The 25,904-nt window shown below is 40.8% G+C and overlaps 1 protein-coding gene across 2 annotated transcripts in view; it reads left to right on the plus strand.

Moving 5' to 3' along the window:
• The window catches only part of fbn1 (fibrillin 1), a 74,205-nt gene that overhangs the window by 15,310 nt on the left and 32,991 nt on the right, over positions 1 to 25,904 (plus strand). Inside the window, exons 1-26 of one of the 2 annotated variants that reach the window (XM_046033451.1) lie at positions 2,214 to 2,400; positions 3,195 to 3,320; positions 4,784 to 4,909; positions 5,993 to 6,145; positions 6,251 to 6,568; positions 7,328 to 7,480; positions 7,567 to 7,686; positions 7,778 to 7,903; positions 9,151 to 9,273; positions 10,292 to 10,414; positions 13,180 to 13,332; positions 13,883 to 13,936; positions 14,086 to 14,211; positions 14,311 to 14,436; positions 14,550 to 14,669; positions 15,237 to 15,374; positions 15,467 to 15,517; positions 15,630 to 15,755; positions 15,908 to 16,135; positions 16,227 to 16,352; positions 17,727 to 17,855; positions 19,085 to 19,210; positions 21,164 to 21,289; positions 21,416 to 21,538; positions 22,430 to 22,555; positions 23,070 to 23,195. In XM_046033451.1, the coding sequence (XP_045889407.1) occupies positions 2,244 to 2,400; positions 3,195 to 3,320; positions 4,784 to 4,909; positions 5,993 to 6,145; positions 6,251 to 6,568; positions 7,328 to 7,480; positions 7,567 to 7,686; positions 7,778 to 7,903; positions 9,151 to 9,273; positions 10,292 to 10,414; positions 13,180 to 13,332; positions 13,883 to 13,936; positions 14,086 to 14,211; positions 14,311 to 14,436; positions 14,550 to 14,669; positions 15,237 to 15,374; positions 15,467 to 15,517; positions 15,630 to 15,755; positions 15,908 to 16,135; positions 16,227 to 16,352; positions 17,727 to 17,855; positions 19,085 to 19,210; positions 21,164 to 21,289; positions 21,416 to 21,538; positions 22,430 to 22,555; positions 23,070 to 23,195 (3,529 nt within the window). In that variant the 5' untranslated portion in view covers positions 2,214 to 2,243. Of the gene's footprint in view, positions 1 to 2,213; positions 2,401 to 3,194; positions 3,321 to 4,783; positions 4,910 to 5,992; positions 6,146 to 6,250; positions 6,569 to 7,327; positions 7,481 to 7,566; positions 7,687 to 7,777; positions 7,904 to 9,150; positions 9,274 to 10,291; positions 10,415 to 13,179; positions 13,333 to 13,882; positions 13,937 to 14,085; positions 14,212 to 14,310; positions 14,437 to 14,549; positions 14,670 to 15,236; positions 15,375 to 15,466; positions 15,518 to 15,629; positions 15,756 to 15,907; positions 16,136 to 16,226; positions 16,353 to 17,726; positions 17,856 to 19,084; positions 19,211 to 21,163; positions 21,290 to 21,415; positions 21,539 to 22,429; positions 22,556 to 23,069; positions 23,196 to 25,904 lie in introns of those variants that run through there. The other variant, XM_046033452.1, reaches the window with a different exon arrangement.

The following is a 25,904-nucleotide window of genomic DNA, read 5'->3' on the forward strand; positions in this document are numbered from 1 at the left end:
TTAAAACAAGCCATTACAAGTCTTACATTCAAAATTTGATTTAAATAGAAAAAAATGTGGGTAAGTATCATAAGTAAAAGTTGCAGCCCGTTTAATGTTGTTGAGTTACTGTTACTTTTACTTTTAAAGGAATAGTTAGACATTTTGTTAAACATAATCATTACCTTAGATATTTAGAATCATACCACTCACAAATGTGTCTCTTAAATATGAAGCTGGAACCAGAACATGGCTAGCTTAGTTAAGCAGAGCCTACAGACTGGACACAGGAGGCAACAGCTAGCTTGGCTCTATTTGAAGGTAAAATAGTGTAAGAACAGGTGCATATTTTGGAAAATACTAACCTTTAGACAGAGCCAGGCTAGCTGTTTCAAGTATTTTTGCTACTGTATGCTAACCTAACCGGCTCGTGGAGGTAGCTTCATTCACGCTGGAAAGATGTAGGATAATTTTTCTGTTCGATATCTGGAAGAAGGCGAATAACCGTGGGCCTATTTCTCAAAATGTTGAACCATTCCTTAAACATTGTAACATTTTAGGTTTAGGTTATGTTACAATGCTTCATGTCATCTGAGTTTAGCATGTGTTGTTTAGCATGCAAGTTATTCTTGAAAGTAGTAAGTTCCAGCTTTCTGGTAGCTCTCAAATGACTGTAGTGGATTAAGAATATTTCCCTCTGAAATGTTGTGGTGTAGATGTTGCCCAAAATGTAAATACTCAAACCTCAAAACTGTACTTCAGTAAATGTAGCTAGTTACTTTCCACCCTGAGTGGAACGAGAAGAAGACTAAGAATCAAAAGCATTCGGTCTCCAGTAGAGCCTGAGCAGGAGGGAGTGAGAAAGAGAAGGAGAGATGACCCAGTTCTGTTTCACACAACGCTGGTGCCAGAGGCATAGAGACCGTAGAAGCTGTGGTGCACGTGACGGGTCTGGGCTGGGCCCTGGTCCACACGGGAAACGCACAATGTCTCGTTTGTTTTAAATGACTGCGCTGTTGGAACTGGTCTCCCTCTTTCCTCTCGCTGTTTGTTGTCTGCCGTGAAATGTGGAAATGATTTTTGCCTTTGGATCACGTCCAGATTCTACTGGGAGGGATGAGTTTTTTCCACTCTCTTTCTCGCTGTCCCTATCTCTGTTTCACCATCTTCCAATCCTTCACCTGATAAGATTCAGTGATTTTGTTAAATCTGTGGGGAGTTTGCAACTAAGGAGTGGTGTTTGGACAGAGGATGAAGTGATGGGATAGATGCATACAAGCAGCGGGATCAAGGGAATTAGGTTTAAACCAGTTTGAAGGGGAGGAGAGAATCTCGATGGAGGGACTTTCTTCACACTATTGAGCTCATATTTATTATATGTTTTTTCGTTTTAATTCTAGGCTGCTGTAGCTAGTGTGGAAATCACCTACTGTGTTCCATAGACACACCCTGTCAGCCTCTGCCGGCCTTAGGGATGATGACCTATTCCGTAGATTATGTATTACTAGAAAAGTAATAAAAATCAGCACACCACATGGTAAATGTGCCATTTTGCCTTAAAAACACAATGCAAGTAACTAAAGCTCTGATGATCATATAATATGTGCAGCAGACTGATTTTTCATTGTCTGGGTGTTCTTGCTTATTGTAGCTTTTGCCTATTGCTCTCCACAGCCGCCCACACAACTTTAAAAGGTTTTCCAGACCCCTTCCCTATCTCTGCTTTTCTCTATCACACACACATACACACACACACGCACGCACACGCACGCACACACGCACGTACAATGCACCTGAGAGCCAGACCGATTAAAATGCCAGCAACAGACAATGCATTCTTTATGGAGCATGATACTGTCTGCTCTGCAGCACTTTCATCACATATAATGTGAGTGAGTTGTAGATGTCAAGAAAAATTATATTCAGATTGAGCGTTTCTGGTTGTGTATTCCAGACAGTTAATCACTCACAGAATCAAGTTCAGGTTCTATGTTTTTCAGCATTTGCTTTAGCTTTCTTTATCACATTTGGGGTTGAAATGTTTTACAAATTAACTGTTTTGCAGTTTCTTATATCTAAAATACTTCAACCAGTGGAAATGTTTTTTTTTTCCAAATTTCTGTTTGAATGGCTACCAAACCTTGCTGTTTTGCATTGCGTTTATACTGAAAATAAAGAGACAAATTGTTTTCACAAAAGCAAATTCCTGCTTTGCCTCTACAGACTACCGCACTGGGCCATGCTTCGCCTCTGTGAATAACCAGATGTGTCAAGGCCAGCTCACAGGCATTGTGTGCACAAAAACTTTGTGCTGCGCCACAGTGGGACGGGCGTGGGGTCACCCCTGTGAGATGTGCCCAGCCCAGCCTCACCCCTGCCGAAGAGGGTTCATACCAAACCACCGCACTGGGGCGTGCCAAGGTAAAGTCTGTTCCTCAGTGTCTCTGTCTCTTTTTCTGTTTTTGTCTCTTTCTTTCTCTCTCTCTGTCACCCTCCCTCCCCTCTCATTTGAGTAAACTTCTGCTTCTGTTCTCTCTGCCCCTTTTAACTCCTTCTCCCTCCTTGTCTGCCTTCACCCCTCTTCCTCTGTCATCCCCTCATCTCTACCCATCATCCCCTCTCCAGAGGATTATTTCTAATTGGGTTAAATTGGGGTGGGCGGCAGTGCCTCCTACATGTGTATGGAATGCCTGCAGACCCCTGCTGGGGTGGGACTGTCAGAGTCAGTAACACGGGTCATTGGCAGTGCCACGTGGGAGAGCTCATTTCTGCTAAGACGGCCCTGTGCCTGCTTGCTCCAGACCCAACAACATCAGAATCTCTGCAGGGGAGGCGGCCCTGAGCCAGGACCCAGAGGAACATGGAGTACTCTGGGACTGCATCAGGTCACAGCCTCCTGGAGGTTTTTAGGCTTAGACCTACGTTGTAATCTGTCATATTCCTTAAATTAATTTAATTTAATCACCAATGTACCTCGCAAAATCACAGATTCCAACTATAACCTTCTATCTGACTGTAGACCTGTCCTTTCTATATTTATCTCCCTCTTTTTTATCTCTTCCTTGGTCGATTTGGCTTCAGTTTCTCTATATTATTGTATTTGACCATCTCTGTGTCTGTTTGTCTGGATTTGAACATTAAAGCAATCTGTGTCCATGTGTGTTTGTTCATCTGTGTGTTATGGTGTGTATTAATTGTATTCTTTGTATGTACAGATGTGGATGAGTGCCAGGCCATCCCTGGCATCTGTCAAGGAGGAAACTGTATCAACACAGTGGGATCCTTTGAATGTAAATGCCCCGCTGGGCACAAGTTCAATGAGGTCTCACAGAAATGTGAAGGTAAGAATCAAAGCAGCAGCCATCACATTAAAACTGTGAAATGTCTGACTTTCAGTGTTAGCTTGAATGACAGATCAGGCTAAAATAAATTATATAACGGTGTGAAAGTAGAGTTGAAAGCCATATCCGTCTAGTTGTGGTTAACTTCCCCTCAGTCGCGGTATTCTGATTGTTACTTTGTGGGGAGAGACCACACATAAGCCACTTTGCCCTTCCTTTGAAATATGTTTAATTAAATCATAGTGGCACTCAACTCAGTTCTTTCAGTAATCCTGTATAACACATTTCAGTAGTTTTTCCCCCCCTAAACTTGTGTTGAAGTGAGACTATGTAACTTTTGAAAAAGTGTATACCACACCTTTCCTCCACAAATGAAATGTTGAATTCTTGAGCAATAAAATGTGCCATTGCTTAATTCAGTTCCCTGAGGGGTTTTGCTGCTACAACCTTAGTTAGTCTGGTAAGACCAGTAGCTTATGTGAGCTAATGCTAATAAAGCTCAACTTTTTATGTAAATATTGCTGAATAATACACATTACTGAGTCACTTCGCTGACTCATGACTCTTCTCCACTCGCGCTACTGTTATATTAGTTTAGCATTTTAGCTAATTGCTTACTAGTAGTTTAGCATTTAGTTTTACTCTCACTTTTGGCCACAGTGGCCACTGTTCAGCCAAAGTTAAATCGCTGTAAAAGAGCTTCTCAGACAGGTATGTCAGTGCACAACATGATCTGTCAAGACACAGTCAGAGAACATTATGTCCACATGTAGTTTTGAAAAGACATTTTTCTCTCAGCTGGGGATCCTAATTATCACCTTCTGACTGGCTTACAGAATTGCTTGATCACATTGTTTTTCCTACTTTATAATTCTTGCAACTGAGAGACTTTTTTAGTGTTTCTGGCTGAACAATCTTAAATGAAACCGTTCTGTCTGCATCACTTCTGTTCTCCCACAAATAAAGACGCACAGTTAGCCTGTGAAAAGTGTTGTCTCATTAAGACATGAATATGACAATTTCCAGACCAAGTTTAACTATTGAAACAGACATAGCAGGGTTTTGTGGCACTCATTTTCAGAGTGAAATATGTGCTATTTTATGCCCAGAAATAATTGCCGGAAAACTTCTGGACTGTGTAAAAGACATTTCAAACTGGTCTAAGTTACAGTGTGTTTCTTAACAGACTTTGTGCACGATGGTTGGTGGTTAAAAGTGAACAGAAGAGCAAAGGGCCCTGCATTTAATATCCTATGACAATGCCTTATTTGCATTGTCATTGCCAATATGTGCTATAGTCACTTTCGAAGAGAATCACATTTCAAGCTAGTTTTCTGTTTAATCACTTTCATCAACAGTTATGATCGCAATGCAATTTTTAGCAACAAAGAACAAACAGGAAGCATTCAATTTTTTTTAACCATGCTTGATTGTAATTTCCTCCACTTCTCTCCTCTCTGTAGATCTGGATGAGTGTTCAAACATTCAAGGTCTCTGTGGTGTCGGTGAATGCTCTAATACTGTTGGCAGCTACTTCTGCAAGTGTCCCCAGGGATATTACACCTCTGTGGACGGATCCAGGTGTATAGGTGAGTCCTCTGTTATACTGGCAGTCAAACCTCATCAAAAGGACAATTGTTTGGATTGTATTTGCTTTGGTTCATTCTCTCAGCTCAGACCTGCAGTTGAGCATAAAAGGTGCTGCCTCATTCACTTTCTTTTTCCACCCCATTTTGATTTGTCTCTCTTTATGCCTGGCACTAGGAGCAGAAAGTAATGAAATCTTTCCAATGTTCCAGCTGGTAGAATTTAGGTCAGTAGTCACTTGCTTGTTTCTAGTTCCACAACAATGAGCTATATTCCCTTTAAACTGAGGAGGAGACGGGATGAGAGAAGTGAACTCCAGTCGTGTTCAAGTGACTTTGTTTTTTGACTTTGTGGTTGGAATAAGTAGGCATGTGTGTTGTCTTTCTGCCACTCTACATGTGTGTCATTCAATACTCCACATCCTGGGAGGTTGATAACAGTGTGCATATTCAGACAGACAAGCAAACACACAAACACAGACAATCACCAAAAATGCCTGTAAAGCTTGCAAGTGCAGCTCAGTTTGACCCAAAACAGACCAGGGAGGAATTTGGGTCAAAATAGTCCATTAGATGTACACGCACATAATCACACATGCAGACTTACACACATGCATTCATACACAAACATATACAAACACACGCTCACATTACCCCCTCAGGAGAAGATGTTTGTGAGAAAGGAATGTCTGCGTCTTCTGCTCCAAAAAACTCTTTCCCATGCATCAACTCTCTTTTGACATTTTGTCAAACTTAACCGAGCTATAGTAGTGTAGCCTGTCAGTTTCTCCATATGAATACGCCGGATTGGCTGGGTGTGAAACAAGACATAATATATTTATGTTAATAGGGAACCTGTCTGAGTGTTAGTCACGCTTGTGCACTGCAGGATGTAGGAATGGTTCTCATAAATAGGAAGTGATGACTACTGGAAGTGACTTCCATCTTCCAAATGATGGAAAATCTGAAGCAACAACAACCTTTTGATTGTACTCCTGCCAGTTTGCTCAACATCCAGACAACACATGCCATAGTCCATACAGCATGGTTAGTTTAACCATCTTCATGCTGTGTTGTTTCCCACAGATGCTCGTGGTGGGTACTGCTACGCTAGCTTGCTGAATGGGCGGTGTGCCAACCAAAACTCACAGCTGTTGACCAAAATACAGTGCTGCTGTGATAGTGGACGCTGCTGGTCTGATGGATCCACTCCTGAAATGTGCCCCATTCGTGGAACAGGTTAGGGTCACTCCCAATCACTTGGCTTTAAATATTTTGTTCTCATGTGTGCATTACCATGTTTCAACACATATTTAACCCCCTGCCGTTTTGTGCATGTTTTAGAGGAGTATCAGAAACTGTGCATCCAGATACCTGATGGGAACGGTGGAGGGGTGATACCTGGTCATGTCCCAGGGAGCCCTGACCTTCCCAGCATCTACCCAGTTCCATATCCTGGTCAAACTCCAGGGCAAGTTCCTGGCCAGGTACCTGGAGTGATTCCTGGTCAAATTCCCATCCAGGTTCCAGGCCACGTCCCTGGCCAAGTACCGGGTCAGATTCCAGGACAAACTCCAGTACAAATCCCAGGACAAATCCCAATACAATTCCCAGTTCCATTTCCCGGACAATTTCCGCATCAGCCTTTACACCCTCCGCCAGGTAGGCTCCTGCTTTCTGCTTGTGTTTGGTGTACGTTCTTCAAAGTTGACGTGTGCAATAATAGCTTACAACTCATACTTTCTGGTGTGACTCAGTGGATGTGCAATGCTCGACCTCCCACTGGTCTTGTGTTGCCATGTTCAAAATCCTGGTTTTGAGCAATCACAACCCATTCCCTCTGGCTAACGAGTTACATATTAATGATGGAAACATTTCACTAAGACTTTAATTGTACACTGACACAGGGCTGCTTGGTTCATCTGGGTATTGCTGTTAAGATATCCAAAGTAAATGTGAAGAAAATGTCCTTGAATGTTTGTAGACCAGACCAAGTCAAGAGTTTAATTAGCCATTTGCAAAACCTTCCCCAATAACATTTCCTCCGGAACTGTTTTACAGGGGAGTTTGTCAGAGTTTAGGCTTCACTTAAGAAGTTCAAACAACTTAGTGCATTTTTGATGATAATGATAGTGGGTCCTGCCAGACCTTAGTACAGTTCAAGGGGGTAGATAGGTCTGGCAATGCAAAACTGCATCCTTATGAAATGCTTTCGCAGACAGTTGTGCTTCCTTTACTGTTTTGTTTGATCATACTGTAGACTATGTACATTTTCTGTTGACCAGATATCTTATAAATTAAGATTACAAAAGAACAAAAACAGCAGCACCAACCAAAAAGATACTAAGCAGTTGCTGTGGATTTGTTGCTGTTGCATTTTATGATCTATAGATGATATGTTTCTGTGAACATTTCTGGCAGGTCCCCCTATTGTCCAAGGCCAGAATATAACCAACATGTGCCAGGCCTACCGTAACCTCTGCCTGAATGGCAGGTGTATCCCCGTGCCTGTCATTGGATATCGCTGTGAGTGCAACATGGGCTTTCGTTTGGATGGAAGAGGAGAGTGCATCGGTAAGTTTTTGACATGGTGAGGAACAAGTTCTTGAGCATTAAACTGCAGGTGAAGAACATTTTTGAACTTTATATTTGTTCTCCAGATGCTGATGAATGTGAGAGAAACCCGTGTGCACATGGAGAATGTGTGAACACCGAAGGGTCTTACATCTGTCAGTGTCCTGCTGGATTCCAGACTACTGCAACCAGGACAGAGTGCCGAGGTTACATATGCATACACGTACACAGACATGTACACCCACACTTTAAGAGGATGTATGTGTTTACTGTGCTTTATCTGTTTGTTTCTGCCAGATCTGGATGAGTGTGTGGCCAATGGTCGTATCTGCAACAATGGCCGCTGTGTGAACACTGAGGGCAGCTTCCACTGTGTCTGCAATGCTGGGTTTGAGATTTCAGCAGATGGCAAAAACTGTCAAGGTCTGTCAACTTCTGACATTTATGGAGTAGAGACATATTTTAAGGAGAGTGTCTGTAATAACCAAAGTAATGTGTAATGTTTAATGGACCATGGATCTGTTGGAGGTGGTCATTTAATAACAATAGCTGATGGAGGCATGTGCCCTTATAGGCAACATTTTAAATGATCATGCTGGTGGTTTTGTGTGTTTCAGCCCATTAACTACAAAATATGTACATTTATATTACTACCAACCCTTTTCCAAAGGACTCCCAATTGTTAATACTTACTTCTTACCTTGCAGGTATTCAGTTGTTTTCATTCATTTTAGTTGCAAACTGCAAACTTGCTTTAGATAGGTAGTCCGTCACAGGAAACCCTTTGTTGCCATTAATAGGCCAGTAGACTCCCTCAGAACTGTTTGTTGGATGGTAGAATTGGTGCATTATTCAGATAGTAAGATGGGCCTACATTGGCAGACTCACAATGTACATACACTACACACACAGGTACGCGTAGCAGCGCTCATTCTCCTCAGTAAAATACTGGAGCATTTGCTCATATGCAGTCAAATAGAGTTTTTGATGGAACAAAGGATTGGGAGACAGCTGAGGCAGAGGGTCCACCGGCCACTTTGCTTATCCCGCTAAGCTGTACCAGACAATAGTAATCTGCTGATTCTCCTGATTAGGTGACTAATGCAAACTGTCCCTTTGCACTCTCTATTGCTGCGCTGCATTGATTTGCAAGTGGGTCATTCAAGCATCCTCAAGTTCTATTGAAGGTATGTCACAATCTACAGTAAGTTCGGCCATAAGGACAACAAAACGGTGTCCTCGTAACACAGTAACACAGTAACGCAGCGTTACTTGGATGAGTAACTGTAATAATATTACTATTGTTAATAGTAATCCGTTACACTACTAGTTACTGGGGAAAGTATAACATTGTAGTAACGACTACTGAGTAACGCGTTACCGCCCAACGCTGACCGGGGGGGGGGGGGGGGGGGGGGGGGGGGGGGGGGGTTGGAGGAGAATAAGAGAGTGAAGAAGAGAAGACGGGTTCGGTGGATATTTATGGAAATTCCGGCATGACTGAAGTGTGGTCCTGCTAATGCTAATGATACTCTGCTAGATAGCTCCAGTTTATTTGGCTGTTTATGGACTAAACCATGCAAAACCACCAGTTTGTGCCTTTAACCACTATATCTTTATACCTAAATGCACTGCTATCAGTCTATCAGTTTGTTTCTGTTCATCCACAGACCAGGATGAGTGTCTTATCAGGAACATGTGCCTCAATGGACTTTGTATCAATGAAGATGGCAGCTTCAAATGCATCTGTAAACCTGGATTCCTGCTGGACACCAGTGGACGCATGTGTGTAGGTGTGTTTGTCAGAAAGCCCACAGACTGTCAGATAATTAAAATCGCATCTGTACATCACCTGAATATATTTTGAGCCAATTGTTCTTTTGATCTGCATTTCCGTCTGGCTTGGAAGGTGGCTACCTCTCTGTCATTTTAGTAGTTCTGTAATGTGAGTCTTCACACACAAGTCATAAATGCTCTTAAAAGCTTGGAAAAATCCCCCAGCATCCAGGCAGGCCAGCTGGACATGTGGCTATTTGGGGCCCACCTGTTTTGAGATTCTAGCAGACAGCCTTCCCTAAACTTGTTCAGTGCAAAGAGATTGAGCTGAGACAAAACATGCTATATTAGGCACCGGTTTGATTAGAGACACATAGCAAGTGATCAACCTTGTTGTCGTAAATGACACTATCAAATGCTGTGTACAATATCAAACAGATTTTAAATAATTGTAATGTTGAAAAGATAAATCCAACAAATTTCCCGTAAAGAACAGTCTTTACAGTGTGTATTGTGTGGCTGTTTTGCTCCACATGGCTTCAGATACAGACGTTTGATCTCAGAGACACTGACCTGGTTAAGTCATAGCAGAATAAATAAATAGCAGAGCAGGGTTTGGGCGAAGTATGCAGATGTTTGCAGTCATTAATGAAATGTGTAGTCTAAAGGGGCCCTGGGGCCTCATCATCTCGATCTACAGTCTGTCTGTCCCCCAACACACCCAGACAGAACACACACACACACACACACACACACACACACTTATGCATGCATGATGCCATGTCATTGTTTATGCTCATTATGATAATTATTGTAATACGCTGATGGGATCAAGGGGAAGGAAAATAATGTTTTCTTCATTGAGATTGTAAAACTGAAAATGTGCAGCAGTGTTGGCTGGGTTTTAAATGAACCAAGTACCTGAGGACTTTAATAATCACTGCTTCAGCAGGAAATTGCTTTGTTTTAATAGATTCTAGCCTCTTGCCATTCATTTTGCGAATTAATAAATTATTTTGCTACATCTGTTTCTAGACATTGATGAGTGTGAGACTCCAGGCATGTGTATGAACGGCCACTGCGTCAACACGGAGGGATCTTTCCGCTGTGAGTGTATGGCTGGGATGGCAGTGGGCCTGGATGGACGAGTCTGTGTTGGTGAGTAAATGTTTTGCTTCCATGAGTGGCAAACAATATCAAAAGCAACACCCTCTTTAGGCAAAGTTAGCTAGATAGCCACACGGGTTTTGCTTCATGAGATACTGAAGGTGAACCCTCTTTTTGTATCTGGTATGTGTCCCCCTGTTTCAGTCTGGCTGCAACTCCTGTGAAAGTTCCCTGTTGCTTCAAAGAGAAGATAGAAGTTAGATTTTTTTTTACAATGTCTCTGCTGAAGACGTTCATTGACTACTTTGGTAAAGAACTCGTGCTTCTAGCAGTTTCCTACGAGCAAATATGCTTAGGTTTCTAGTCAATTATTGCATAGGTGTCCATTCGCCTCTGTTACCCAACCGTGATTGGACAAAGCTTTTGTCAAAATATGTTTTCTTACAGTTTTTTTCAATTGCTAAGATGCAATGGTCACAACTGAAGCCACTTTTTCAAAATTCTTCACACAGTCTGCATTACCAACAGGCATCTTGGCCAAACAGTTAATCTGACCTCCAAAAGTCACTCAAACCACCAAAACACTTCGTACAAGTCTCAAGATAGACTCGTTCAACCAAAACACCGGAAACAATTCTCATTTAGAAAGGATACAGTCTCACTCATAACACACTGACCTACAAAACACTAAAAACAGGGAGCATTACATAAATTAAGAACTTTTATCTTTGAAGCGTGAGCGAATAAATTTGGTTTTCATTATACAATAACAATAACATATTTTCACTTTGACGGTACTAAAGTATATGTAACAAGAATGCATCAGAAATGCAGCAATTTGCTTCAATATCCTTTATTTGTTCTATATCTGTGGATAGTATTGTAAACTGTGAAAAATTTTACTGTAAGTTGAAACAAACCTCCCCCCCCAAATTTCTGGAATTCCAGGGCTGCAAACGGTAATACAAATAAGAAACACCTCAAAAACTCATAATGTACAGTACTTGAGGGTGCTAGTCCTCCCTCTCTGCTGCATTTGGCCACAAGTTCTCATCAACATCACATCTTATGTCTTCCCTGGCGATGCATCTTGGAAAGTATCTTCTGGAATGTCTAATGCAACCTTGGCAAGTGTCTCCACATCCCGCATTCATGGCATCCAGTAAGGTCATCTGGTCATGTGGATGGTGGTCATACACCTTCCACCTCCATGCAGAGAAAAACTCCTCTATGGGGTTTAGGAAGTGGGAGTATGGAGGCAGGAACAGCACTGACATCCTGGGATGTGCAGCGAACCAGTCTGCAACTGCAGCAGAGTGGAGTGGAATGCCACATTATCCCACAGAACAACAAAGATAGGGGAGTTTCTTGCTCCTCTCTCCTCCGCTGGCGCAAGGCGATTATGCAGGTCATCCAGGAAAGACATGAAGCTCTCCGTATTGTAGGGGCCAATGAGTGGTTTGTGTAACAGCAAACAATCATTGGACAGTGCTGCACACATCGTGATGTTAGCTCCTCTCTGCCCTGGGACATCCACAGTTGCTCTCTGTCCAATCACATTTCTTCCCCTGCGGTGTGTTTTTGCCAGGTTGAATCCAACTTCATCCACAAAGATGAATGTATGTGCAGTTTCCCTGGCTTCCAACCTCCATGACTCTTTAAAATACAGTAAATACACAGTTTTACAGGACTTCACATTATGCATCACTGTGTATGTTCCCTGATTGATTATTGAACAGACATCTTACATATTGATAACCGAGTTCTTTCACAAGTTCACAGTTTTTCTCGAATGGTACAGTGTACAACTGCTTCGTCCTTATTTTATGTTTCTCCAGGACTCTGGCAATTGTCGTTGTGCTGACCAAATTCCCATTTCCAAAAGTGATATTGCCTATCTTCTAAGATTTTCTACTTATTTCAGTCTGGTCACTGCAGAAATGCAGTACATTTACCATCAATCTGTTTTGAATGTGTTTTCAGTTTTGGACACAGTGTGTTAGCATTTGAAAAACGTGCTGCAGATATACAGTGTTTTGCAGGTGGTGAAGTAGTAATGAGAAAAGAGTTCATGAATTTTGGAGAAAGGGGTCATTGAATGCATTTTGTGTGAAAGCAATGAAAAATGATTCACAGTTTGGTCCACATACACTTCTGTTGCGCTGACTGTGTGAAGAGTTTTGACAATGTGACTTCAGTTTTGACCAACGCAGGTTAGCAATTGAAAAAAACTGTAAATAACTGAACGCTCATAGTGAGCATACTTTAATCTGTCTGCACATTTTAGCAAGAATAACCACAACAAAATATGTTCCAGTTCAGTGATACAATAAGCAAAACTGAATGTGACAAAGCAGAGAATAACTGTGTCGTAATAAACTTTACCAACAGCTCATCCTGTAAACCTTTTGCAACTATATGCTCATCATTATGTGGATCAATATTGAAAAACATTTTCCTCCCTCCTTGTGCTCCAGTCCCCTGGACTGGCACACGCAGAGCAGATCTGTATGCCTTTATTTTGAACATTCCTACATTCCCCCACATGTCATTTCTTTGTGTATTGTGTTGGAAGTGTTGAAATGCTGTTTTTGGGTCTGGGTGAGTTTTCGTCGGGATGATATCAGCGCAGGAGAATGCCTCAAATCCCTGGATATTATGGAGAGAGAACAACCGTTTGTTTTGCTAGTGTTGTTGTTTATTGGAGCTACGGACTCTTGCCTCCCTTTCTCTCTCTTTCGTCTCCAGTCTCTTTCCAGATCCCTTGCCTCATCCCTGTTTCTCACACAGGGTTTGTCTTGTTTTGTCCGAAACAGACACACATATGCGCAGTTCGTGTTATGGTGGCTACAAGCGAGGGCAGTGTGTTAGGCCTTTATTTGGAGCTGTGACCAAGTCAGAGTGTTGCTGTGCCAGCACAGAATACGCCTACGGAGAGCCCTGCCACCCCTGCCCACCACAGAGCTCTGGTACGGATATTTAAATCACTCCACCCTTTACACATATGGTGCCACCTCCTGTCGCCTGACATACAGACACACACAGAAAGGCACACAGAGGTTGTGTTTAATTCTAAACACACCTGTCAAATTCAGGAAGACCAGATTAAATGCTTTGTCTTTTCTGTCATGCCGGCTTGGATTTCATAAATGACAGAAAATGAAATCAAGGCTAAGTTGTTTGACAGAGACGCCCACACTTAGGAGACATTGACAGCCTCCACACCCACACCCACACACAAACACACACACACCCACCCACACCCACACATTATTCACTCATTAGTCCTGCCAATTAAAGTTTCTATATCAAAAGACGCCAGAACTGCACCACATTAAGGAGACCATTTTATATACATCTAGGCTAAATGAGAAAGCATGGAAATGGATAATGACATGGTATTAAATGTTTTGCTTTGAGATTTCTTGGATTTTGGCAAATGAGAAATTTTCTCAAATCCTGTTATTTGTTTTTTGTTTTTTTTCAACAAAACTGTGCTATTTGTGTCTTTTGCTGCAGCTGAGTTCCTGGCTCTGTGTCCCAATGGCATTGGCATAACTGGCGATGGAAGAGGTAATGAATGCAAGCTCATCGTGTGTGTTTCAATGATATGAAAACAGAGAGCTTGCAGAAACCAAACAGAGCCAACAAATGAACTGTGGTTATTACTTAGAGCTTTTTCCTACTGTGATGTTCCAACAGGTTATTCTTTGCCTTCTCAGATATTAACGAGTGTGCCCTCGACCCTGACATCTGCCAGAATGGGGTGTGTGAGAATATGTTGAGGACATACAAATGCACCTGCAATGAAGGTTTTGAGGTAGACCTGACGGGCAAAAACTGTGTTGGTAGGTTAACTGCTGTATAATTTCCTCGTCCTCTTAGTAAATTAAAGTATACAGCCCTCATATTAAAAGCCAGTGTTTTCTCTCTCTGTGTGTTTTTAGATATTGATGAATGTCTAATGAACAGGCTGCTGTGCGAAAACGGTCTGTGTAGAAACACACCAGGCAGTTTCACCTGTCAGTGTCCCAAAGGATATCTCTTTGATCCTGAGACAGACGTCTGCGAGGGTCAGAGACTCATTTCTTCTGTTGTACAGTACAATGCCACAGCATGTCTACTATATCAGATTAAAATGAAATGGCCAATATGAGAAACTAAATCTGGTGTTTGTTTCCCACAGATGTGGATGAGTGTCAGTCTAGCCCCTGTGTTAATGGAGATTGTAGGAACAGCCAAGGGTCCTTTGTGTGTTTGTGTTCAGTGGGCAGTTCGCTGGACAGCTCTGGGCTGGAGTGTATTGGTAAGTGAGCATCACCAAAACAGTAGTTTATCTGGCCAAATGTTTAATTATTCAACATAAAAAATAATAAAAAATATTTAAAATAAAACCAAACTTAGTTAATAGTAACAATTATTAAGTATTAAGTATTATTAAGTTATACTAGTTCAATGTGGTTTTAAAAAATAAGCATTTTTTCCCACTTTATAATAACACACAAAAAGCTGTCTAACCTCAAGTTAAACATTTCAACAGCTCTGTTATCAACTACATTAAACAATGTGAAAAAAGTGGTTTACATTTGGCAAAACTTGGAACACAATAAAATAATACTTTGAAAATCTGAAAGATGAAACTGGTATAGCCTGGAGAAACTGGTTTTCCTGTTTAGGGAACTTTGACTACTAGTAAGCCAATGATCACTCTCTTATTTTAGAAGAGCTGTGCCTGATTAATTAAATGCAAAATATATTAATTAATTACAGAATTTAGGCATCAATTAACACATACCAGCCTGTGTTACCCAGATGTTATTTCATTCCATATAACTGAATGTCTAGTAACTATAAGGCTTGTTTCATAAAACAGAGACTACTAAAAGCACCTGCTGGCTGAAGATAGTCAATAATCGCTGTGAGGTCAACATCAACGGGGCTACACTGAAGTCCCATTGCTGCGCCACACTGGGGGAAGCCTGGAACAGCCCGTGTGCTAAATGTGAAAAAGGTCAGATGATCAATATGTACCATTTTGCACATTTTAAAATTTACCATATAACTCCATTAACTGGCATTGTACTGTGCCCCCTTCTTTTTCAGATCCAATCTGTGGTAAAGGCTTCTCTAGAATCAGAGGAAATGTCTGTGAAGGTAATGTCTGCTTTGGTGCCTCATAGACCTGGAAATTCAGACTTGCATTTCATTTGAGTAACTTGAAACCCTGGACCTGTTGTTGATGTTGTTCTTCTCTGCTGGATGTCAGATGTGGATGAGTGTCAAGTGTTTCCCGGAGTGTGTATCAATGGCAAGTGCATCAACACACCAGGCTCCTTTTTCTGCCAGTGCCCTCCAGGAATGACTGTTGATGTCAGCGGCAGGACGTGCATTGGTGGGTAATGTATATGTAGTGGTAGTGATGTCACCTTACTGTCTAAATGTCATGTGTGCTGTTTTTGTTTTGTTACTGCCTGATTGGACTTGTGCATTAAAACCACTTCAAATTCTTATATATGTGTAAAATATTGTGTCTGTGACTTCCAGACCTGCGTACGGAGCAGTGTTACCTCACCCATGAGGATGAGCGCTGTGGGGCTCCTATCTCAGGGAAGCATCGTGTGGATGCCTGCTGCTGTTCAGTAGGTGTAGCCTGGGGCCCTGAATGTGACGAATGTCCGGAGAAGGGCACACCAGAATATACTCAGCTCTGTCCCCGTGGCCCAGGCTTCTCACACAGGGGTGACTTCATCAACGGCAGGCCCTTCCTCAAAGGTATTGTGCCGTCCACAGACTGCATAGACTGCCAGTGTGGTTTTATTTAATGGTCTCTCACCCGTCTTTACCCCTCTGCTCTATACCTTAGATATAAATGAATGCAGGATGATAAACACTCTGTGCTCAAATGGAAGGTGCAGAAACACCATCGGTAGCTTCCGTTGTCGCTGTGATAATGGCTATGCTCTGGACTCTGATGAGAGGAATTGCACGGGTGAGTAGTACTGAAGGAATCAGTCGGATAATTGATTAGTTAATTAATTGACAAAGAAATTAATCAACAACAAGTTGATATTTATTTATCTTTTAAGTCATTTATCAAGCAGAAATGTCAAACTTGTGCTGGCTCCATCTTCCACAAATGTGAGGATTTGCTGTTTTTCTCTGTTTGGTATCATTTTATATTAAGTTTTGAGCAATTTAAAGACGCCACCTATGGTTCTGGAAAATTGTGATGGGCATATTTCACTATTTTCTGACATTTTATATGGCTCAAAATTTATTTTTTGAAAAATAATTGACAGATGAACTGATAATGCAGCCTTATTGATGAGGACTACACGGAACAGTTCAATAACTGTACAGTGGTTACTTGAATGACTAGACAGATTCATTTTGAATTTGAAACTCTTCAGGAATCAGGTATTCACATATTGGCTATAATGTAAGAGCTGACATATGTGTAGCTGCTATTTTTGGCTGGAATGTAACATCAGCTATGACAATAATATAATAATAATAATAATAATCCTTATTTGTAGAGCACTTTTCAAAAACAAGTTACAAAGTGCTTTAACAAGTGTAAAGAATAATATAAAAAACAAGATAAGAGCATGAAAACATTGACAATACCTCAGCTTCATTGTATCTTTACAAGTCTAACTATTCTTCATTAGTCCCCCTCTGAATCACGGTGAGAACACTAATTACAGTAAAGTAGTGTAAGCCCATTGCCTACATTCAGCTCATTCAGTCTAATGGGAGTCTGGCTGTTTTGGACTTGTTGGAGCTGGTCCCTGTTGTGTGGTTTGCTGCATTACTGCTCTGGTGAAATGTGCACACATTATTTTAGGTTTAAATGCCAGTGCCATGGCTTTATTCTGAAATAATTTATAGGCTCTTAGTAAGTAAATGATATACGGGACCTTTTAACCCCATATGAGTGAGATCCCAGCCTGAAGTCTTTGCATTAAGTGTTTCAAAAGGTGGATTAAATTCAAAGGGATCAGGCCTTTAGCTTTAGACTTTGGAAGAATCTGCTTGAAGAGCTAAGGCTGCCTAAATCATCCTTAAATTCACCTCTTAATCTTATTTTATAGCCTTTCTTTTATGTAGTAACCTTTTGTTAAATATTCTGTGCTTTCATGTTTTTTATTCTTACATGTATAAATCATAGCTTCATTGCTTCTACTACTATGTGTTTTTCACTTATGTTAAATCAGTTTGTTACTTAATTGAAAATCTCTGCAAAAACAAATGTTCTTTTTTAAATTTCTATTTATAATAAACACAGGCTCGTGAATGTGGGTGCAATTTATATTTTATAAAGTTCCACCTGGCTAAGTTTTGTTGCATTCATTTCCTGTAGACATCGACGAGTGCCGCATCTCTCCGGACCTGTGCGGACAGGGCAAGTGTATCAACACACCAGGAGACTTTGAATGCGAGTGCTTTGAAGGTTATGAGAGTGGCTTCATGATGATGAAAAACTGCATGGGTGAGTGACCAACTCCTGCAGACACTAAAAATACATACATTGAATCACCTCTTCAGGCTGAGATGATTTGGTACAGTTATATGCAAAGACAGCACTCTATCATATGAAATCATTTAGTCTGTGAGCACATGAGTCAGAAATTTGATCTCCTTAACAGTTCTCTTGCACACTATGTTAAAGTGGCATCATCTGAGAGCAGAGAACTTTGCCAACCTATAAAGGTCTCCAAGTATAAGAAAGGCCTACCACACAACCCCAGTCCCAATCACAACCCAGTCATCTCCTCCACTCTCCCTTTTGGGCCATAAGCTCTGGATGAGGTGCTTAGGCTAACATGCCTCATTGTTTAGACGGCTGATGTAATCTGAAATTTTCAGGCTGTGTGCATTTGTATATATATGTGTGTGTGAGAGAGAAGGAGAATAAAACTTTATTTAAACCCCTATGGGGCGTTGAAAGGGTCTTGTCTGGGCAGCCCAAGTGTCGTCACAATGTCTTTGCAAAACTGCTCCATAAAGTCTCAAAGATAATTGTTCTTTATTATGTACTTGACCTGCATGCGAGACACACAATCAGCTGCCCAGCAAAATGATTTTTATATGTGGCTACAAATCCTAATGTTCTGACATCTGTGAAAATACTTAATGCTCTATTTCTGTTCTGGTTTGCCTTTTTGATTTAATTCTATGGAGAAATCGTACAGCCAAAATGCAGAGTCTCAATACTTTTGTTGGCCTAAAGCCGCCATTAGACCAAGACTGGCGAGACACAATTTACTTGCACCCTGCGGCAAAAAAAAGCAGCTTAGACTGGAAATAATATGGGCATGGTTGCAATCATAAGCTGCTGGTACTGACTAGGCTAGCTGACTTGGCTAACAAAAATATATAACAAGTAAAAACCCTTTTTACAAATTTTATTTTTGTTACGGTCAATCTCGGTTATTAACATCACTGCCAGCCATAGAGTTATATAGACAAGGATAAAAACAAAGTGCTTCCTGAAGGTCAGGCCCACAACCTCTATTAAATCACAATTAAATTGCTGAACAAAGGTGAATCTGATCTGCAAATATGCCAGCTGGAAACACAGTTTAGAATTTATCTATCCAGTGGGATTCATTGGAAATTGACTAGAAACAAATATTTGGATAGACTGAACCCTAACACTAGATTTCTCTACTTGAGTCTATGTATGTACTGTACATCTGTGTGTTCTTCCACTGTCAGATATTGATGAGTGTGAGAGGAACCCTCTGTTGTGCCGTGGAGGTGATTGTGTAAACACGGAGGGCAGCTTCCAGTGTGTGTGCCCCGACGGACACGAGATCGCACCTGATGGCTCGGCCTGTCTAGGTGAGTGATCATCAGAGAGGCAAGCTCTTCTTCTCCAAACTTTTTCCTCCTTGCTTTTCTCCTTTCTTTGAGACATCTGTGTCACAGAATAAAGTTTCTACTCTATTTTCGTAAGAGATGAAAGAAAGATGTGGAGGGTGAAAAGAAGACCAACAAGAGGAGATGTCACAGAGCAGTTTGAGTGACAAAGGAGCTTTGGATCGCCCCCCTCCATCTGCCTGTTTCTGTTTCTGTGTGTGAGCTCACTTGTAGGGAGGGAGTGTTTGACATGTGTGCACTAAGAAGGGTGAACTTGAATCTCAAAATTGTAAAGATGAGAGAAACATAAAAGAGGATTTTTGTATTAGAGAGTTTTTTTTATTATGGGAGGGGTCATTTAAACTTTTGTGCTTTTAAATATTTGTTTCTGTCTTAAATGTTTTCCTTATTTATTTGTTTGTATTTTGTGACTATGTTTATGCAAAATTTTCTTGTGTACTGTGAAATTTCTGCTTGCAGCATTCTTTAGAGGCTGGCCTTTTATGTGTCTAGTCCTCAGTGACAACTATTCAGCCATGTAGTTGTGTCTATAAAGGGAGTTTTTCCCCCACCATTCTGTAAAAGACCCCAGTCACGGCTCTGTGCTGAAACATGTTGACTGGATAACGAGCAGACTCTTCCAGCAAGTCAGTTAGTTTTGTGTGTAGTTTTTTCCCTTGCAATTTGGTTACTTGAGTGCCTAGTTGACCGGGGAAGAAGCGACCACACTCTCTTTCTACAAGAACCAGAGAGGAGTCTGACTTTTCCAATGCTTTCTATCGCTACACGATTCCCATGTTTAGTTTATAGCATTAAGCTGATCATGCATTATTCACTGGGTGTCATATTGATGACCTAATGCAGTGTGCGAGGGTTTCAGTCCATGACCTAATGCGCAATCATTGCCTCTCAAGCTAATTTATTTTCTTTATTACCACCCAAAGTAATAAAAACAATGAAAGCATTACTGAAAACTTCACACCTCATCCCTTCTGAGACAATGGTCTTCAGTATCTCTGGTGAAATAAGTTAAAGTGAAAACAAGTTGAAGTGCTGAAATGATAATGATAATAAACATTAGTTATATAAACAGTTTCATACAGTGTAATACAGTGTGGTTAATGATGTCAGATTTCCTTGTTGGAAATGTCCTATTTATCACCATTAGATTATGAATCCATGATGAAACATTTGCCACAATCTTAAATCGAATCCTGATTAGCGGTCTCCACAGTAATCCACTGATCTCAGGCAGGTGCTCAGTTAAATAGCACACACATACACTTAAGCGCTCTAATTTATTTATTTATAACCTCTATTTAACCAACCCATTGAAATTAAGAATCTCTTTTTCTTGGACCTGGCCAAGACATGCAGCAGCATAATGGCAATTAACTAATTAGCAAATTTTCTGATAGTTTATTAATTGTTTGTCATTTTTAACTAATAAAACGCAGGTTAGCTCACCTGTACAGCGCACACACCATGTACAAAAGGCTGAGTCCTTTCCACAGCAGCCCTGAGTTCGAATCTGACCCGCAGCCCTTTGCTGCGTGTTGTCCCCCTCTCTCTCCTGCATTTTCTCTCTTTCAACTGTCCTATCAAAAATAAAGGCACAAAAAGCCCACCCAAAATAAGTAGTTCCAATATCTTTCTCATTTTTTTGAAACTGAAATTTTTTCATTTTATGGACCAAATGTTTAGTTATTTAATCTAGGAAATAATCAGCAGATTCATTGTTAGTGCCAGCCATATTTATACTCTTCTCAGTGGCACTTTGAAGGGTGATTTATTCCATTTACTCCATCCTGACTTGCATTTTGTGTCCAAGCATTTAAACTTCCAGTCATCATTCAAATGATACCTTCAGCTTTAAACATGTGGTTTATCTTTATTGTGTGCAAGACTCTGATAATTGCTTTGTCCTTTTCATAGATATCAATGAATGTGAGTTGAGTGACAGGCTGTGCAGGAACGGCCAATGTGTCAATATGATCGGCCGTTACCAGTGTACCTGTGACACAGGGTACAAATCTACTGAGAACAGACTGGACTGCGTTGGTGCGTATTGAACATATTATTAACTATTATATATATATATATACACAATATTCCTTTTGTTACCATTGAGGCAGTCTGAAGGTTGCATGACAGCAGTATGTGATAGTGTGTTTTTCTGCCTCTCAGACATTGACGAGTGTACCATTGAGAATGGTGGCTGTGAGACTTTCTGCACCAACTCAGAGGGTAGCTATGAGTGTAGCTGCCATGTTGGCTACGCCCTGATGCCTGATCTGAGAAGCTGCACTGGTAAAGTAGCTTGTCTTGTATCTTGTCCCTCTGTCTGTCATTCTGCTGTAGTGCATGTCTTATCCTGTGTCTGTTATTCTGTGTTACACAGCAGGCAGTTTTAAAATATTTAAATGTACTTTTGCCACCTTTTTCAAGATGTGGTAACTAAAGAAAACTGCATTTCATAGGTTTTATATAGGTTTTACTAGTCAGAACATTTTCTACAGATTGCACGTATGGTAGTACAGAAGTAATTCAAAGGTTGTATTTAGAAAGATCTGATTTAAGAGCAGGAACAAAGCAGAAAATCAGGAAACCTAGTTTATAGAGAGCCACTGCTGTGATTTGACTGGCACATGTTCAACGAAATCATACATTGGTCTGCAAAGTAAAAGGTTAAGCCTAAATCTGAAGACTGTTCATTCTTTACTAGCTTAAAAATGTTACCAAATATTGATAGATGATGATAATTCATTAATCTGGCTAATTAGGTTTACTGGCATTTCTTGCTCAGAGGGTATTCATTTATACCATGATGACAGTAGGCTTCATGACTTGTTCATAGACTGACTCCTGTAACTCAGTCCTTTAATTACAGACAAACACAGATCAAGGCAGTACGAGGGTAATTTCACTGTATTTTGTGACTTTACCATTGCTCAGAATAATGTTCACTTTATTGCACAAGCTCTGTCCAGACATGAACATTTCTGAGTGAAAAAGTATATTTACACCAGAGTTTAATGTATTTTATTTTGTATGTATTCTGCCCTGTATGTAAAGAGAAACCTGTATGGTAAATAAAACCTCAACATATAAGCTTTGAGAACATGGGCAGTTTTTGCTGTCCTCCACTCTTCATTTCATTCATTTGATTTGCCTCTCAGCCTCTCTGTCTTCAATCTTCAGATATTGATGAGTGCGAGGAGAGCCCAGACATCTGTGATGGAGGCCAGTGTACCAACACCCCAGGGACGTACCAGTGTCTGTGCTTTGATGGTTTCATGTCATCTGAGGATATGAAGACCTGTTTGGGTAATGGATGCAATAAAACACTACAGCTACTCCCTCTGCAGCTCTGCACTTATTAGAACCACTTCTCAAAAGTTTACTGAAACAACGTAATGATCATCTAAAAGTTATCCAAGATATGACTCATGAGAATGAGACTTAATGACTCAGATCTATGAGTCTGTGTGTGAGAGAACAGAGAGTAATGTTGATGTTGTTGATTTATAAGTGAACAGTGTGTTAGCTGGGTTGAGCAGGGAGGAATGCGTGACATTTAGATGTCTGGATCCACTGAGTAAGAAAACAAGTCCTGTATTTATTATAGGTAAACACATTTTAAAGCCTTTATATGGTTCATGATGTAATTGTTTTGTGACTCTCTTGCATACATCACAAGTTTATCAAAACCTGTTTGGCAGGCCAAATCAACAATAGCTTTTTCAGTTTTATACATTGTCATAAACTTTTCCTTTATTGTAGTCTTGTTTAGCAAATTAACATTCTTGCTCTCTCTCTCTTCCTTTTCCTCCCTGTCTAGATGTGGATGAGTGTGAGCTGAACCCAAACATCTGTCTGAGTGGGAACTGTGAGAACACTAAGGGATCCTTCATCTGTCACTGTGATCTGGGATACTCTGTACGCAAGGGAACCACAGGCTGCACAGGTGACCGAAACAAGCACAAACACACACGAGCATTCCTACCCACAACAAAACGTCCTGTCAGTGGAAGAACGTGGATGGGAGTGAAAGGTCGTTGAGTCAGTAGATGGCTGCTGCTGATTAACTGGTGTGTGTGTGTGTGTGTGTGTGTGTGTGTAATTGGTTTTCGTGAATGAGAGGAGTGAAAGCAAGTCAAAGAAAGAGGTGAGAAATGAGAGGATGCAAGGAGAATGTCTGGCTAACCAGAAGCAGCTCTAACATTACTCACCCTCATTCAAGAGCTCCTGTCTGACTTGATGAGAAACACGCTTACAAACACAGATAACTCACATTAACTAGGAGCAGCAGCAGCAGCAGTGACATCACTATCTTCTATCAGATATATACATCATATTGCACCTTTGTTTATTCCTTTGTTGCTCTTTCATTAAGGTCAGTTAAACATTACGTGATGGTTGGAATAGTTCTGCATCACGTAATCACCTGAAACAGCTCCAGAACACATAAATACAAAGTCCATCCGGCCAGTACAGTCCTTTGATAGTTTCTAGCCAGAGTTAAGTCTGATTTATACGGGCAGTTAAAAGTTTGGGATTAAGGGCTAGTTAAATGTTTGGCCAATGATCTTACCTGGCCTCGTCTTGGTAATCGAATTGAGTCAGACACACCAGCATGTCTTCCTTCAGATGCAAATAAACAAGTCTGTCTGAAGTATGATTCAAACTCACTCACCCACGTATACACACTAGCTCATTCTAATCCCATTAAAATGTCCATACAGTATTTTCCTTGTTTTGAGAAAGCTGGAGTTGCAGTAAAGCAGCCAGTTCTGATTCACAGGTTTGGAATTTCAACTCCAGAATACCAGGGAATCAAGACGGTAATTCCTCTCAGACAGGCAGGATGTCTTGTTAAAGACAAGCGAACAAAACCTGCTACTCTTTTTGGAACCGATCGCCTTCCAGTGTATTCAGGCGAAATATGCGTCAGAAATTGGTTGTCACTGTCGAATTGCCTTATGTGAACGCGTTGGTATGCATGGACCTAATCTTCTTGCGTGTGTGTGAGTGTCAACGAGTGAGTTGCACTCTCACCCCCAGATCTGATCCAGCTGTTGATGAAGAATGATTTCCCTTTTTATTCCACAACAACAATGAGAACTTGGGCAGGGTGTGTATTTATATGTACACTTTAGCACTTTGGGGTGTTAGCGTGTGTTTTGGAAAGTTAGGACTGGGTGGAGATCTATTTGAGGAGTTTACAAGTATGGGAGTGTCTCAGCTTTAAAGAGAAGTTTAGGGTGAAAGGGAGAAAGACTGTTGACTTTATTGTCTTTCAGATACATGACAGTCAAACAATCTGAGATAAAGCCGGGCTATATCACTCTAAAAACAAGAAATGACACAATCTTCCTCTTAAAAATGAAATGTTAAATTCAAAAGCAATAAAACATGTGCTTGGCCTATTCAACAGAATCAGGGGTTTTGCTTCTGCAGTCTTATGATGGCTAATGTTAGCAAATTTTAAATAAAGATATTAATTGACACCACTGAAACTGGTAAGTTAATGACTCTTCTCTACTTATGCTACTGTTACACTACATTTTAATATTGACCATTAACCTGTTATTGACTCTTGAGGCCACATATATTGTAGTTTATCAAAAGTTACATGCTCTCAGGGTTCCGCTTATATCAAAACAGGCACATAAGGAAAAGGAACAGCAAATAGATACTCTCAATAACAGAGGAAATGGGTTTGTCAGGTATAAAACTAAGAAATATGGCGGACCGCTTCAATTGTAGAGAGGTGACCATATTTAATATTCTTAATGTGACTTGGGTCTGCAGATGTGTTTGGTTTGTTTTAGCATATAGCTATATAACTGTCGGGACACATTGTCAGGAAGAGCTAGATAGACAGAAAGGCAAACAGATAAACAGACAGTCAATCATGCAGGCATACAAACTTGGAGACTGATAGACAACCAGGTAGGCAGATGTGTAATTCTCTGCTATCCCTTTTTATCCTTTTTTGCCCTTCATCTGTCAAACATTAGCTCTAGTAAAATCAAGCCTCTTCTTTGACACCAGCTGTGACCGCTGATATGCATCTTGCATGCAACAACCCCTGTTTGCATTTTACATTTCCACATGAGAATGTGTGTGTGTGTGTGTGTGTGTGTGTTTGTTGTGCTCTCTCTGTCATCAAAGGCTTGGAGGAAATTATCTTTAATTCTGTCTGTAATCCAGGAAGATTTGTTTGCTCCCAGCCCTCATATTAACCCCATCATCAAATGTAGTGTAAATATACCGTACCCTCTCCTCAGGAAGACTGTAAACCAGCAGCACTAATCTCTAATTGACAGTGTTTTGAATTACTACCCTCACAAAGACAGCCACACAGAGAAGAGTGTGTCTCAGTGGCTGATAAGTCCTAACATCTTGATTGAGTTCATAGCATGGCTTCCCTTGATGTACAAGGACACACACATGCACACACACTTGCACAATCCCTCCATCAAAGCTGTAACACTCAGTTGTCAGGCTCAGGGCCAGGTATTGTGTTGGTCAGTATTTCACAGAGTTGTTTTGGCTCAAATTAGCAGCCATCATTGTTGTAGACCCATACAGGCCTTTTTCCATTGTGCCATGTAGTTGATAATGTCAGAACTGCCTGAGGAACTGCAGAACAACAGCATCTTATCACCTC

Source organism: Micropterus dolomieu, linkage group LG20 (genome assembly GCF_021292245.1).
Source record: "Micropterus dolomieu isolate WLL.071019.BEF.003 ecotype Adirondacks linkage group LG20, ASM2129224v1, whole genome shotgun sequence".
In the NCBI taxonomy this organism is placed as follows: Eukaryota; Metazoa; Chordata; class Actinopteri; order Centrarchiformes; family Centrarchidae; genus Micropterus; species Micropterus dolomieu.